Raw genomic sequence first — 15674 nt, forward strand, 5'->3', positions numbered from 1 at the left:
GAGACAAGCCCTATGCTGGTGTCACCTCTCCTGTGTTTCCAAAGCATGCACCATTTTCCCAACAAATAGGGAGCACTAATAGCTTCAAACTGGCATATGTACTGGGGGGAGGGCTTGTTCCAGACTATGGAAAGTGCACTAAATAGGATGCAATTCAAAGTGTTGTGTATTATCCAGGATGATCCTTACAGTGATGTTTCCAGCCAGAAGAAACCTTCATTTTCCAGTATCAGCCATTTGACACAGGGACTATATAGACTTGCTCATGGATTTAGGAAAAGGAATAACTTGGTATGCTTGCGGGTGTTCTGTGAGCATGTATTCTCCCCGTTGTGCTTACAGCCTAAACTTTACTTGAAACTAAACATGAACTGATATCAGCTGTAGTCTACAGTACAGTGCAAGAGGACAAAGTATAAAGGAGAATTTTCTTTATTTTTAAATATTAGTAACACTGCACAAAACAAAAAAAGTGGTACTTAAGTGACAGAAAACCAGTACTCAGTCTTATTTCATATTAACCATAATTAAAATACCCTAACAGAGTTCATGTATGGCTATATGTTTGCATAGGGTTATACTGGGTAACATAAGCATTCGAAGCTAAACCATTCAGATACCAGAGACACCAGAATTTGTTATATCAAACCATGCTAGAATGCAGACTTGATTTTTCTGTTTAGCTTCTTCCTTACACCATTATGTGCATTCCTACATCTTTTAAATGTTAGGATGAGTGAGTTTCTCCAGGAACTGTGGACTTTCAATATTGCCAGGTTTAAGTCTGTTACATCAACAACATATTGGCAAGAGGAAGATAAAAGAAACAAAACAAAACCATAAGCTGCTAACTCCTACCTGGAGGTTAAAAAGAGGAGGCAACACACTGACAAGAAACATGCAGGTAAATGCTTAAGGCAACGGAAGGGCTCTGTACAAACTAAAAGGTTAAGAGAAGCAATGTGTCATGCACATGAGACAAGTATGGGAAGCAAGGAAGTAATATAGCTAGAAAATATGTATTTCTTCTAAATTGAAGACATCTCTTCAAGCTAAAAAAAATTAGTCCTGCAATAAAACCGATGCAAAAAGCTTTCGTACATAAAGGTGTAAGTTCTTTGCAGAAACAACTGGATAAAATCTTATACGGATGCTGAAAAAAATGTTTGTTATCTAAAACCTACTCAGCAGAAACAAAGAGCGGTTTTAAAGTAGCACTTAGATCATTTGTCTCTAGGTTCTGAAAATAAACTTTTAAAATAAGGAATGATTTCACTAAATGATTCATAGGGAGTCGACTATGCTTAAGGAAATCAGTAGGAGTGCTTACAGGAGACCATCATTACACTAAGTTTCTTAAAATCAGAGGATATAACTTCATGATACAATTTAAAATGAAGGAACATTTCAATAGCAGGGACAAACCTTTGCTGCCCAGCTTGGGGGAAAATAAAATTAAAAAAACAACCAACCATAAAAGTCACTTATTAAGCTTGCATAAATTACCCTGTAAGAGCTCATGTCTCAATCCCATTCCCAGTGACATGAGTGAATAGGACTCTTCTTTCAACAGGCCTGATGATGATGCCAGAGTGACCAAAACAGGCATTTGCACAACCCGTTATATCGTACAAGACAAATAAACAAACACTAGACTAGAGTCGTTTTAGTCCCAGGGAAGGAAGAGGTAAGAAATTCTGTAACGCTTTCCAATCTTCAAAAATAACACACTTCTAACCGAGATCAGCCACGTTTGAATTCCCTAACCTGACTGGCAAGAAAGCCACTCCATGAAACTAAAAAGAATAACATAGTGCAATTTTAGTACAGTTTTAAACATGAGTCACTTCCTTGCTAGCAGTGTGAACAATCAAAAAAATATACACAAAAGAGTGTGCTCAAATGTAACATTAAGTTGTCATTATTATAAAGGTATTGGCATAGCAGAGAAGTCCATTTTAGTAACTCCCTTTGGTTGACTTCTTCTTCTTCTGTTCCTCTCTCTGCTTCTGCTTCCTCCTCTTGCTGCCTTCTTTGTGTCCTGAGGAAACATGGCTTGTAAAACACTATTCACAGCATTCATGGACTTTTCCCTCTAGCAAAAGCACATGTTCTCTGAATGGTTTAAGGAATCTTAAAGAAAAGGTCTGGTGTTCTAATGTGGTTTTTTAAATTATCATTTCTACTATATCCCCAGTTCTACTATATCCCTTACATAGGATAGAAAGAAAACACTAACAATCTTTGAAGTTTGAAAAGATCTGGAGAACTTTCAAAAGACTTCAAAGCCATTCAGGAAAAGCTTCAAAATTAGAGCACATGCAAAACCAGAATAATTTTCAAAACAGAAGCAATAAATAAGACTATACAGCAGGAACTATTTAAGTACTGGCATTTTCTTCTCACAGTAGTCAGTTACCACGATATTTGCATTTCCATTTTAATACTAGGGAATCCCAAGAATCCTGAGTGAATAAGATGCTGCGTGTTTACCAATATGCATTTTTTATGCAGGTCATCAGCCTGCTCATGTTTAACCATGCACCATAGGTTATATTCTACTGCAGCTCCAATGGTGCATGGAAGCACTAAGTTCAAGCAAGAACTATTTGCTACAGATTCCGTAGGCACAAGCTTCCAGCCATGTAATCATCATCTCAATGCTTTTTTTCCCCGACAAAGATGCATGAAAAACAGTTCTTGCTCTGCATCACGCCCTTTCCTCCAAACTTGCAGTAAAACGCAACTTGCTAGCAGACTTGCATGGACAGTGAACTGTGCAAAACCAACACCACATCTACCCAAGTGCATTTATAAATCTACACTCAAAGCTAGCAAACATTTCCCTCAGATAATCGTTCTGTGATGCTTTGACTTAGCTTGAGTGATCTTTTAGTTTAGTGGTGCTCTGCCAGTGGGAATCAGCACGGTCCAGTGAATGGGGCCAGCATGGAGCAGAGGAGCTCCTGCAAGCCAGCTGAGAGACAGGGCGGGGAGTCAGAGGAATGGCCAAGGAAGGACACAGCTCTGTCTGTCTGGAAGTCTCTTTCTTTCCCCCATTCTGGTGGCAGGGAGGCAGAGATGACCCTAAGGAAGCCATGTCACCATTGCACCTGGTTCTCCACCAATTTCGCACCAATAGCAAAATTAAGATGGGGAAAGGAAGCAGTGGGAGGTCAGAGGAGTATGAAGTCATGCTGTGGCTGAAGTCTGCTCCTGATTGGAGCTCCTCCCAAGCGCAATTAGGGTTGTGCCCACTGCAGAACTGCAGTTCTTCAGTTCAAGTTTAAGACCTAGGGAGAACCACGAGATAGTCTGTGGGCCAAAATCACTTAAGACATTATCAAAAGCTTGAGCATTAGAGGAAATACACTCCCTTGTAGCAAAAGGAAACTGTTCCTCGGTTATCATTCTAGCTCCTACGCTGTATCAACAGCATGACTTCATCTTTTGCAATCATCTGAGTCAAGAAGCAGGATATTTATTTAGAAATTCTGCCATGAGTGATTAGCCTGCGCAAAGTTAGAGTGGAAACCAGTTTTATTGTTCAAGAAGGAGAAAAACTGGCAGTGCTTTGCAGAATTGGAGATGACGTTGTGTTTTCCCCGCACCCTGCCACCCTCCTGAGCTATGCTGTCCCTGGGAACACTGCATGAACATCTCCTAACTCCATCCATGAAGTTTACTTCAATGTCAGCCGCTTGGTAACCTATACATTGTCAAAAATTGGATCCCTTGGCATTTAATTTACTGCTGTAAGGCACACATCCCAGAAGGGCTCAAGCATCTCTTTGCTTTCCCACAGAGGCCAATGGAGGTGGAAGAGACATGCTGACTCGAGAATCAGTCATTCGAGGGGTGTTATTCAAAGGATTCTTCCCTTTACTAGAGGCAGAAGCAGCATCATATCAACTGATCAGAACCAGTTTGTGTAATAACTATGAATCATTAACACAGATATTTGGGAAAGGATCATTAAACCCTAACAGTTTATTAGCTTCATAATTTTCTCATTTTTCATTCTCAAAACACTGTCAGTATTTCTGAAAGTCTTCCACATCCAGACATGAGTGCATTTGATACTGCTATTTTAGATCATAATACTTTTTTTGGTTTTTTGCAACAGTCCATTTTCTTCAAATGTTTGAGATTTTGAAAGCAATTCTGGCAACTCTTCCTTAAAAATACTATGAATCAATGTAAATTATGACTTGGAATGAATGCGATGTAATTCATTGTCTTATAAATGAAACAACTCAAATGTTACAATAATGTGGTATGAAGATATTTAGGCATTTGACAACATGGTCTCCTACCAGCCTCTGGAATGATAAGGGTGAAAAGTGGAAATCCTTCAAGTGTTATCACTGACACACAGAAACGCAGATTGGCCAAAGTAGGAGATAACGCACAAATACAGAGTATTCCTCAAGAGAAAACTGCCAGGTCTTTTCTGTTTCAAGCCTGCTGTGATAAATAATTTCACTCTTGACCATTTCCTTTTCTACCCCCAGCTAAGAAAAAAAGATAGGTCAAACTTTGCCAGTCTGTTAGCTCCAGTAATGCTATGCTGGGTGATAACAGCCAAAAGCCTGATCCAAACAAGAGAAGCAGCTCCTAATAAAAATTAAAATTGCACACTGAAGATGTAACTCTTTGGTGCTGATTTCACTCCAATACTTCAACCAGCACTAATTAAAAACATATTTTAGCTGCCTTGGTTACAAGTCTAGCCCCAAAGTTACAAGAGGACAAAATCTGAATTAGAAAGTAGCAACCCCATTACTATTTGATTAATTTGCAGTGAACCTGTGTCCTGGTGTGTTGCCAGCATCACAAAGCAGTCATAGAAACTTTCCATAGTTAGTGCCTGGCTGAACTGGCTTCAGCCAAACAGTTCTGGAAGGGCTTTGCAAATTTGCACCCATAAAAGCAACTGTTAGCCACCTAAGCTCTAGAAATGCTTTACAGGATGAAGGGAGAACAGGTTGCTGAGAGCTTCCCCCAGCTTTGACATTTGGAAAACAGATTCACCCAAATGCAGATAGCTATCACCCTAACTTGGTATGTTCTTGCTTCTGTCAGCTGCCAGAAGCAGAAATGGACGAAGCAAGAATCCACACCATTTGGAATTACACCTGGTTTACAACCTGGATAATTTTTGTCTAAAACAAGCAGCATCTGCTGACCCGCTCTTCCCATTTCATCCCCTTCTCTTCTACTTCCAGAAGAATCGTAAAGAGCACAGAAACTATTCCAGCTTTCATAAAGCTGCTGAAAGCTGAAACCAACTTCCAACAACACTTAGGAGCAACTCCCTCAACCAGTCAGCAGGGACCAAAACAAATTGGGAAGCCTCTCTGCTGTGTCCCAGGCTGACTTTCCTTCTGGCTTTCTAGTTCTCTGCCTTCTGCACCTCCCAAAGTCACAGGTTTGTTCAGTCACTGACTATGAAACTCATCACATTCTTGGGCAGCAGCTGAAAGGGAGGTGTGCATATTGAGTGATCGATCTAAGGGACAAGCGTCCTGGGGAAAACACTCCTACCCAACCCATTTGTGGCATCCTACTTCTTCCTGCCCTGCCTGACATCTGTCTGTTCTACCAGGGTGCAGAGAGCAGCCACAGGTCTGCTTCACCTTCCTTCTGTCAGCACAGAAGAGCACAGGAGTCAGCAGAAGGAAACACAGTGTTCAGTCACAACTGATGATTAACCTGCACCATTGCTGCTTCTCAACCCACATCAGTCAGTAAGAAAGGTCATGGCCTGATTTTTATAGATGTCCTGCAAAGGTGAAAACTTTGGAGGGGCCACCTTCCACTTTAAGGCTCTGAAGCACTGAGGTTGGGAGTGGGAGGGATTCATGCTTTCTGCTGAAGTCCCAGAGAAAATAGTTTTCAAGATCTACTAACTTTTTGCTAAGACTGCAGCCATTCTTTTGCCCTTCGAACCATGAAAGCAGTCATGGTTCCAACATGGATGGAGAGCTTTAACAGGGCAGTGGAGCACTTGCAAGTTGGGTTCTGTAGTGCGCTTTCTAATTTTCTGCTCTTAGAAGTATCTCTCTAGTCAAAACAATAAATTGCTACTTCAAAGGTAGCTAGCTTAGTTCTGAGTTGCAGCCACCACCTGTTATTTTAGACTGACCACACTTGCATATACCATTATAAAAATTCACCCCAGATCACAGCTTTGGTATAATTTCATGCATGTGACTCAATTTGCAATTACAGCTTTACACTACACTTTCACATTCCCTCCTTTCAGCCCGAGCCACTGCCCAACACACACCACGATTTGACCTACTAATTCACCTCATCCACACTCCTGCCCATACCACCGAGCATTGCAGAGAGAGAACCCGCCTTTACATAAAGACCTGAGGTGACAAAACATCCCACCCCATCTAGGTATGCCACTCCACTATTTAATTATCTGCACTGTTAAATCCAAGGGGTGAGTTTTCCAGTTTCACTGGCCAACCCAGTGATGTAATTCCAACTTTGATGTTTTAGGGGACTGAAAAGCTTTAGCAACTTACTGGGGCCCTCCTTCATGCTTTCTCACCATACTTATTTTCATTACCAATTCTGCCTAGAATTGCTACAAGAACATACCAAGCCAGATACAACCTGCTTGCTGCTATTAATTAAGGCAACACTATTACTGAAGAGAGTCCAAGGTTCTACTCCCACATGGCAAGCAAAAGCTTGCAAGGCTTTGCAGCCTTGGAGGCCCTTCCACATGCAACACAGACACCTTCTAAGGGAAGTGAATGGGTAACGGGATGCTCTCATACTAGCAGGCAAAAAAACATGCGTGAAGGCAGCTCCGGCTAAGTCAGGGAGCAACCAGACAGCCTCCAAATCCACCAGCCAATCTTTCCAGCCTCTGCCTGCAGAAGAGTGTGGCTGTTACCCCATCCCACTCACACGCGGTTACAGCCAGGGGATGTGAAGCAAAGGGAGAGTGAACTCCCTCCCATCTTCTGCACCTCCAGCATTCCTTGAATATTAGATTTCCACAGAAAACAGTGGCTTTGCTTTCCTTTCTCATTCCATTACATGCCCAAATACAAGTATGTGAGGAAATTATAACGTACTTAGTTCGGATAACCAAGTATATCGATTTTACTAGTTAGTAAAGTGTAATTCAGGAGACCGTATGTCAGTAAAAAGAACAGACACTGCATTAAAGATGAAATAAAGTACAAACAGCTCAACTTTCCAGCGGAGGAGTCCATGCCACAGAAGGACAAGATTAGTTAAGCTAGTTCTTTTAAAGTGGCTTCCTCTTCAGGGATGCCAGCAGATGAAAATGCAGCAAAAATGAATTATTAATGTTGTAAGATTTAGGTTAATGCAAGCTATTTCATTCAAAAAGAAGAGCAAACCTTGCAATATTATCTTCCAAATAATAATCTTTTGTATCATGTACTTTTCAGTATTTTAACAATTAAACATTTCAACCATTCTTGCTAGATAAAGGTCAACACTCTCAAATCCAGAGTCGTCGTTTTTTAGGGGTAGTTACCCCTACCTCTACCATTAATGGCTGCAACCCCCAGGTCTCTGCTGGCATTAATACCGCTTTGACACAGCTTGGATACCACCAGTCAGCCATACATCATATGATTGGGGAGCACATTACTTGCAGTATCTGAATTCTTATTTAAAAGTTACTTGTTTGGAGCTAGAGAACTGTTTGAGATATGCAGTCACTTCAGAGCACAAGAGGTGAAGTTTTATTCTAAAAGGCCATTACAAAACCAGGAATAGTATGAAACCCAGAGCAATTAAAATTAAAATGCAAAGTGTCAATGTTAGATGGAGAATCAAATTAAACTCTTAAATTTTTTATTAAATACCCACTGTAATGACTGGAAATCCTGACTACGGAGAGGATTCATCTCACCTCTGATATTGGTTGCCAGTCTATATGAGTTGGCCAGCCTTTCTCCTTGGGTGCTAGAGAGAGATGGCCACATCCAGAGGGATTCCCACCACGTAGTCAAGATGAAACCTATCTCCTTTTCCTTCATTTAAGTTTGCTACAGACTTAAAAATTAAAACTCAAACATTCCCACTCTTAGCAGTAGGAAAAGAAAACCACTTCACTGCAGGTGAATCATTAACAACTGAGGATTTGCTTGAGGTGCTCCAACTGGGACAATGTCTAAAACTGCCATGCAGTCTCGCTGCCAAGGGCCACACGCCAGTGGTAGCAAAAATGTCTGATTCAAGGTGGAACAGTGCCCGGTTTGAGGCCAGTGACCTTAATTATTTTCCACCAAATTAAGTGGGCTTTGGACCAAGGCAGAAAAAGATGCTATTCTTTCCCAACACTGGCCCGTGCAAGCACGGCAGCTGTTGCAGTGATCAATGAGAAGCCAAGTGGGAGCAAGTAAGTGGTCTGTATAATTACAGAGCTGCTCTGGTGAAGCCTGCTTGCTGGGCCAGGCAGTCGGCAGAGGTGAACACCCATGAAGGACAATGGCGTTATTGGCCAGGGCTCGTGCACACTTCCCAGTGAGGGATTAAGACACTCACGTAGGTTTTTGACTGACTTGACCAGTCCTTCAGCAGCCCTGTCCATCAGAGGAACAGTAGGCAAAAATATTTAAAGCAACAGTAAAATCTTAGTCTTACTGCAATCAAGTTTTCACCCTGTGGCAACTCACAATCTACTGGTAGAAGAGAGGATTTTGTGATTGCACAAATACTTCTGGAAATTCATTTTAATTGAAACTTGTGCGTCTTGGAGCATAAATAGATTCACAGCAAAAAGTCCTAAACAATCTTAAAAATTGCTCCAAAAATTGCAAGGTGCATGTCAAACTCATATGCTCTTTGGAAACCATTACAAAGTATGGTTATGATTGCAGAGAACCTCAAGTCTCCAAATGCACAGCCAAGATTTTGTTTTGCCAGTTACAGACATAGGAGACAAAACCTGTAACCCTTGCATGGGTGATTTCAGGACATCAGCCCAGAGGTTACATTCAAGCTTCTGTAGAGAAATTTTAAGCTTTTTTTTTTTTAAGAAAAGATTCAACTTAGTCATCCCTAAAGACACAAAACTTCCAGCAACTGATCAGTAAGACATTTATCTGAATGTTTCAATTTTTTCAAACTGTCATCCCACATGATATCTTTAGGTTTTCCCTACAGAAGACAGTGTTAGATTTAAAGGCTCATAAACGCAGCAGAAGTTTGGTACAGCACTGGGAGTACGTGAGCACATGTTTTGGGGTACAGTACATATTTTTCATGCACTGTGTTTACCCTGAGGAACCTTGCATGTTCATACTTCTCAGAACTTCACCTAATTCAGCACTACTGAGAAGGGCCCTTGGTCTGGGCCTCCAAGCAGAAAGGCATCTTCAAGTTTCAGAAAAACCTGTCCTGGCAGTCTTGGATGATCTTTGACCACAAGTTCAAATTAAATCAAGTAGTTACGAGGACTTTGTTGTCCAAGATAGCCTCTGGACTATATTGCCAAAACATTACAGACAGGAAATATATCAAAGGACTAATTATTTCCAAAAATAACTGGGACAGTTGCTGCGCTTCCATGTTCATCTGAACAGTCTCAGCCTTCTCTATTAGGATTTAGGCACCTAAAATTGCAGTTTCCAGAAATAGTATAAAGCTGCTGAACCTCTTCTTTGACAAGGAAGCTAAGCACAATTTAAGTAAATGAATGTGCAAAGTATTGTGATTAGTTAATCTCTAAGAGGCCTTCACTTTTAAGAACAAAGAGCACAGGCACTTCAGCAGCATAGCAATATTTGCCCTGGATCCTTGAATATCCCAGGGCATTTATGAATCTAGACTAAATTGAAGAGCAGAGCTAATACAGGATGAAGGCACACAAGCTGCCATTTATTATCTACCAGGGAGCTAACATTAAGTCAACACACAGCAACAACCTCTTGTTTGGCTTTTTGGTTTTGGATTTTTACTAGCTGATGGATCCTTTTCTGCACATTTCTCATCAACATGCTTGTGCACACCTGATAAATAAAAAGGGGTCTCCAAGCTGCTTGTAACCCGGCTTCTATCTTGTTCTTCCACCTCATCACTATTATAATGATAGGTATATCTGGGGGAACTGGCAGGCTTGTGAGACTTCAGCAGGCGAGGGTTGGTCGGCTGGAAAGGCAGGGCGTGTTGTCCTCTCCGTCTGCACTCCTCGGCAAAGGCTTCTTCATCTGCCTCACCTGAAAAAGCAAAGAGTGCAAGAAAAGTGAGCTGCACCCAAAATGCTTAAGCTTAGCCTGAAAAAACCCTCAAAACTGGGCTGGAAATTGGGTGTCACAAAAGTACTGCCTTGGCTGTGGTTAGCTCACACGTAATCCTGTCTATCTGCCGAATAGGGAGTGTCTGGAGCAGAAAGCTCCATCAACAGCCTCTCACCACACTGAAGCCACCCAAAAAAGTCAGCTAGATATGAGAGCTGTGGGGCCACTGTTTCCTTTTTCCCAAAAGGCAGTGTGAGCGAGCTGAGCACATGGCCCTGAACGGCATGTCATCTCATCCCACCTCACCTGGACTGTCTCCCTAGGAAGGGTTGGCCCTGCTCAAGGAAAATCTATAGGGAAAGGAGGGAGAAATACCCAAGCTGACTACAGGAAAGGTGGGAGAAAAACAAAGCCAGCGTGGGTTCAGAGGGGCTAGATGTTGGACATCCACAGCTAGAAGGATGATAGAGACATGTGAAGGACCACATGAAGGTGGGAAATTGGGTTGAAGATGTAAGAGTTAAGCACAGTCTGGGGGATAAAGCAGGCAAGCACGGCAAAGGCAAATGAACACAATGGAAGTGTTTGCAAGAATTAATATGAAAGATGAGGTACTTCAGTCATACTCATGCTGTTTTGCAGATGACACTTTCCTTTGCTGCAGAAATTGTAACAGTACCAATGCTGCAAAGTAGAGAAATCAGCTACCGTAACAAAGAAATAACAAAAAACCAAGAAAACAGCAAAACCACACATCAAAAAGCAAACAGTAAGATAACAAATAAAAAAGCCAAATAAGGGGGGGGGGGGGGGGAAGTGAGAAGAAAGGTGTGTACCACATTAGTCTCTTAAAGGCTTTTTAAAGTTTCATTAATTCAATTACTTAAGTACTTTTAATAGAGCTGATGAAATACAGCGTCATTTTATTTGCATCAAAAGTGGTGTGTCACATTCTGGAAGTTTTTCCTGGGATGTGCCCGGCATCAGCTGCTTAGGGAGGGGTGTGTGCTCTCAGCTAATGCGTGTGCTCTTAGTTCATGGCTGGAAAATGCTTTGAAGATGGAAAAAGCACCACGTATGCAGTAAGGAACAAGAGCAGTAATACCCACTTCATTGTGTGCACCAAACCACGGACACTTTCAAACAAAACAGGTTGCTTTGTCTTTACCTTGTAATCATACATTGGGAGATGCTTCTGAGGGCATGAGGAAAAGGAGGCAAGGTATGTTTAAAAAGTCATTTCACAGTGCAGTGCAGCACCCAAGGTCTCGCAGGAGAAGGGGACTCCCCAAGACGTGCCTCACATCACCCCACCGTGCGTTTGAGCACCTGATGTGCATGGATATTACGCAGAGGACCCTTTTTCCCAGGCGATTAAATGCCCATTCCCCGCCCCTCAACGCTCACGCTTTTTTACCCTTGAGTCTCCTGCTCTTCCGAAGGCACAAGCAAACAAGACAAAAACACAAGTGATGATAACGCCACGGATTTCCGCATTTAGACACTGCTTGTCTGCATCATACCAATGTAAAACTCCGGGTGTCCAGTTCTCCTTACAGTAGGAGAGGGCTGGCAGGACGGCTTTTTTCCCCTCGTATGGGGCACAGCGCTTCAGCTACAAGGGGCTGTGGGCAAGGAAAATGCCAGAGGCAGAACTGCTGGCATTTCCCATAAGACACTACAGGATTTTACACACTATACAAACAGCACTGAAGCATGTATCTGTCTGATGATACCAGGTCTATGAAGATGTAGCCTATAAAATGCCAGGAGTAAAAAGAAAAAGCATAGGGAAACCCATGTACACCAGTTGCACATACAAAAACCAGTCAAGAGAGTTCACTTCCTAACAAATTATAGTGCACCAGAAATAGGAGATCCCTCCCATGGAAACACTAACTACATGGCTTTTTGATGTGCAAAGTCTTGCTTGATGCCTGTTTAAATTTTATTTTGGCAAGCAGATGCAGGAATGAGAAATGTGCTGAGGCCATTCTCGAAGATCTGTGTGCATGTGTGTGTGCATCGCAGAGACACCCTGACCAGATACACTAACAATGCAGTTAAGTATTAAACCAGATGCTCTACATACACCTCAACAAATAACTCCTAACTACACTAGAGATCAATGTCGACACCTTTAGTCCAATTCAGCTGGTGTGAAAGGTACAGTTTAACACTGGAAGAATTCAGAATAATCTTGCTCCTCCCTGGTGATGTACCTGCAGCATTGTTGCATGCTGGCCCTCTTGCACCCTGATGCTTCCTTGCTTGCAGTGAACACTCCTGCAAAGCTCCCTTGCTCTGGGAGCTGAGATGCGCCACCAGCGCCACAACACTGAGCACCTAATGAAGTCGCAGAAAGATCTTCCAGCAGGCACTTGCTGCCTGCATCCAACTTAAAATATAAAAATGTGAAAGACATTCCATACTCCAAACTTTCCAGTTAAACCAACTGCAATCTAGAGAAGAGGCAGGAGAGCTTGTCCTGCTTTGTCAAATCTTGTGAGAGCTGCTCTCCAGAGCAGGTTTTAGCTTTCAGCTTCTGACAGTATGAGCATGGCTCTGACTCTGGAAGATGATGGTACCTGCCTGTTACACACCTCCTGTGAGTTTTGGGACAAGTCCTTACAACTATGCCACTTTTTGTCTATGAAAAGTCACAAATACGCCTTCTCCAAGGCTTTGCCTGGGGTGTCCTCCACCTGCAGCTCTTTGCAAATGGCCCAAAGCAAGGACTGTCCCCTCATCCGGCAGGGTTCATAGTTGAACCGTTCAGTTGCAAGAAAAAAAAAAAAAAAACAAAACCAACACAAACAGACAATTCCTGTAACGCATATTTCTCTTTCCTTCAAAAATGATCCAAAACTAACCCCCAAAGCTGGACCTTGCACTGCACCATCACAAAGCTGAAGGTGCTGCACCAGCCCAATGAACCCAGGAGAGCCCTGTCTCTGCTTGGTGCTGCCAGCACACTGCCTGCCTGCTGCCTCCTCTGCCAGCACCAGTCTGAGATGCAGGATGAAGCTGCTCCTGCTTGGGGTTTACCTGTGCAACGCAGCTGTGGCTGAAGCGCAAGGAAGGGGAATGTGGCTGAGGGTGAGAATCAGTATGAAGCACTTAGAGACCGTCCACTGAGATACAAATGGTGAAGGGGCTGTTTGCAAGCTTGTTCAAACCCACCACTTGCCCCAAAAGAAGTGGCAATCTATGCTAAAACCTAGAGCACAATTCCTTGGTATTGGACTCAGAACCCACATCCCTTTGGAATTTGTCTTGAATCTTTCCTTGTAAGCTGCTTAACTTTGTGTCATCAAGGATCTGTAATTAGCATTTTTGCTAAGCTGACCTGACCTGTGTTATACTGCAAGAAAATTCCCTCTTAAGCCACCATCACCATTACTCTGCTGTTTGTGGTGAAAGCATCAGCACACCAGAGGGGCTGCACTGCATGCCACAAAACATAATACAGTGGCAACTGAAGTCAAATACTTTACTTACTTTGATTAGACTACAAAGTTAGCCGGTTTTCCTCCAGAAAAATAAAATGTGTTTCCTATTTCTGGGCTCCCCATCTGTCCTTTACCCCATGGCAGAGCCCTGGGGGGATGCAGAGCTGCTCCCCACCACTACACAGGCAGCACATTTTGAAGCTGAATCATAGAATCATAGAATGGTTTGGGTTGGAAGGGACCTTTCAAGGTCATCTAGTCCAACTCCCCTGCAATGAGCAGGGACATCTTCAACGAGATCAGGTTGCGCAGAGCCCCATCCAGCCTGACCTTGAACGTTTCCAGGGAAGGGGCATCTACCACATCTCTGGGCAACCTGTTCCCGTATTTCACCATCCTCATCCTAAAAAATTTCCTCCTTATATCTAATCTGAATCTACTCTCTTTTAGTTTAAAACCACTACCCCTTGTCCTATCGCTACAGGCCCTACTAAAAAGTCTGTCTCCATCTTTCTTATAAGCCCCCATTAAGTATTGAAAGGATTAAATCCACCTTGATCACCCAACAGAGTCATTCAGTTTTCCATCTCCCCCAAAGTAAAGACAAGTTCTAGTTCAAAAAGTAGACCACAAATAATTGTCTAAACTTTTTCCCCTTTACGAGTTGCAGGAGAGCACGATGGCACCACAAATTAGATAATGCCATAACATCACATTGACTGTGATCCAAATATTGAGTTATCTATGGTGCTATGCATGGTATGATCCTCTAAATTTTTGATCATGTATCTTTAATACACCTTGCAAAGCAAAACTAAAGTGTCATTTGCATCAACTATTTTCTCTTGTTCTACATACTTAAACACATTTGAAACATTCAAGCCAGACTCTGAATAAAGCTAGCTGTACCAATTGCAAATACCAGACTTGAAAAGAATTTACTCTGAGAAAGGTCAGACGCACGGGGCATCACCACCAAAAAGTGCTTAAACATTGCTGGAGCTTTGTCAGTGGTGATGTTTGTCCTGGAAAAGGCTTTTAGGAAGACTAGTTGTATGGAGGGGAAGTCCATAGCTGAGTTCAGTGCTGGAATATCCACTTGAGAAGCAACTTTCAGGGGTGCTCTGGCTTTAAACAGCCCTCGGTTCCCCCCACAGCTCCTTCTTGCTGTCTCCCACGCCTCCAAGCCAGCACACCCACGTGAGAGCCTGGGCAGCCACACCATGAACCCAAGCAGAGGACTGACCCAGGTTAAAAATAACACTCTTCTTGCGATCTTATTTTTAACCCAGCTCAGTGCCTGGATTCAGCTCATCATGCAGCTGCCCTAGCTGGGGCAGGGAAGGGGGCAATTACTGGGGGCTGCTGGAATCAGCATCCAGACTACAGTGTTAAGCAAAAGGTCTTATTCTACTAATGCAAATAATAATTAAAAACCTTGCAGTTATTTCACTTGCAAAACCAGTTTGGAGAAGTTACATTTCTAAGGGTTAATTCTGAAAATGAGGATTCAGCATTACTAGCAACATTTAAAAACAATAATTAAAGTTTTGTTTCCTGGTGCACCAGGTTCTCCCAAATGAAAAGCAGCTTCTGGAGAAACAGAAATCAAACACGAGCTGCAGCATCCTAAAATGCTGCATTAGGACCAAAACCTACCTCCTGCTCCAAGCAATATTATAAGGTCCTTGGGCTGAAAAATAATTTCTCATAGCAAAGTGCTGCTGTACGAAAGGGGAAAATATGGATCCTTTAACCTGTAATTAACCAGTAGAGGGCAATATTGCCTATCGTGAGGGGCAACGTTATCAGAAAAGTCACCGCCAACTCGTATTTTTTCAGTAATGCATCAATTTTATGTCTAAGGCAAACCATGAGTACAATTCTTGGACTAGGTGGGCACATCTAGGGAGCCACCAGCTACACCAAGGGGTCCACGTGTGCTCCTGGAAAATTGAGATAAAGCACAGGAATAAAA

At 42.5% G+C, this 15674-nt stretch overlaps 1 protein-coding gene across 2 annotated transcripts in view; it reads right to left on the minus strand.

The window, feature by feature from the left end:
• Positions 1-416: 416 nt before the first annotated feature.
• Positions 417-15674, minus strand: part of DNAJB6 (DnaJ heat shock protein family (Hsp40) member B6) — a 65496-nt gene continuing 50238 nt past the window's right edge. Inside the window, exons 9-10 of one of the 2 annotated variants that reach the window (XM_074868569.1) lie at positions 10017-10223; positions 417-2041 (exon numbers count right to left, since the gene is read on the minus strand). In XM_074868569.1, coding sequence (XP_074724670.1) covers positions 1959-2041; positions 10017-10223 — 290 coding nt within the window. In that variant the 3' untranslated portion in view covers positions 417-1958. Of the gene's footprint in view, positions 2042-7722; positions 10224-15674 lie in introns of those variants that run through there. The other variant, XM_074868559.1, reaches the window with a different exon arrangement.

This window comes from Strix uralensis, chromosome 1 (genome assembly GCF_047716275.1).
Source record: "Strix uralensis isolate ZFMK-TIS-50842 chromosome 1, bStrUra1, whole genome shotgun sequence".
In the NCBI taxonomy this organism is placed as follows: Eukaryota; Metazoa; Chordata; class Aves; order Strigiformes; family Strigidae; genus Strix; species Strix uralensis.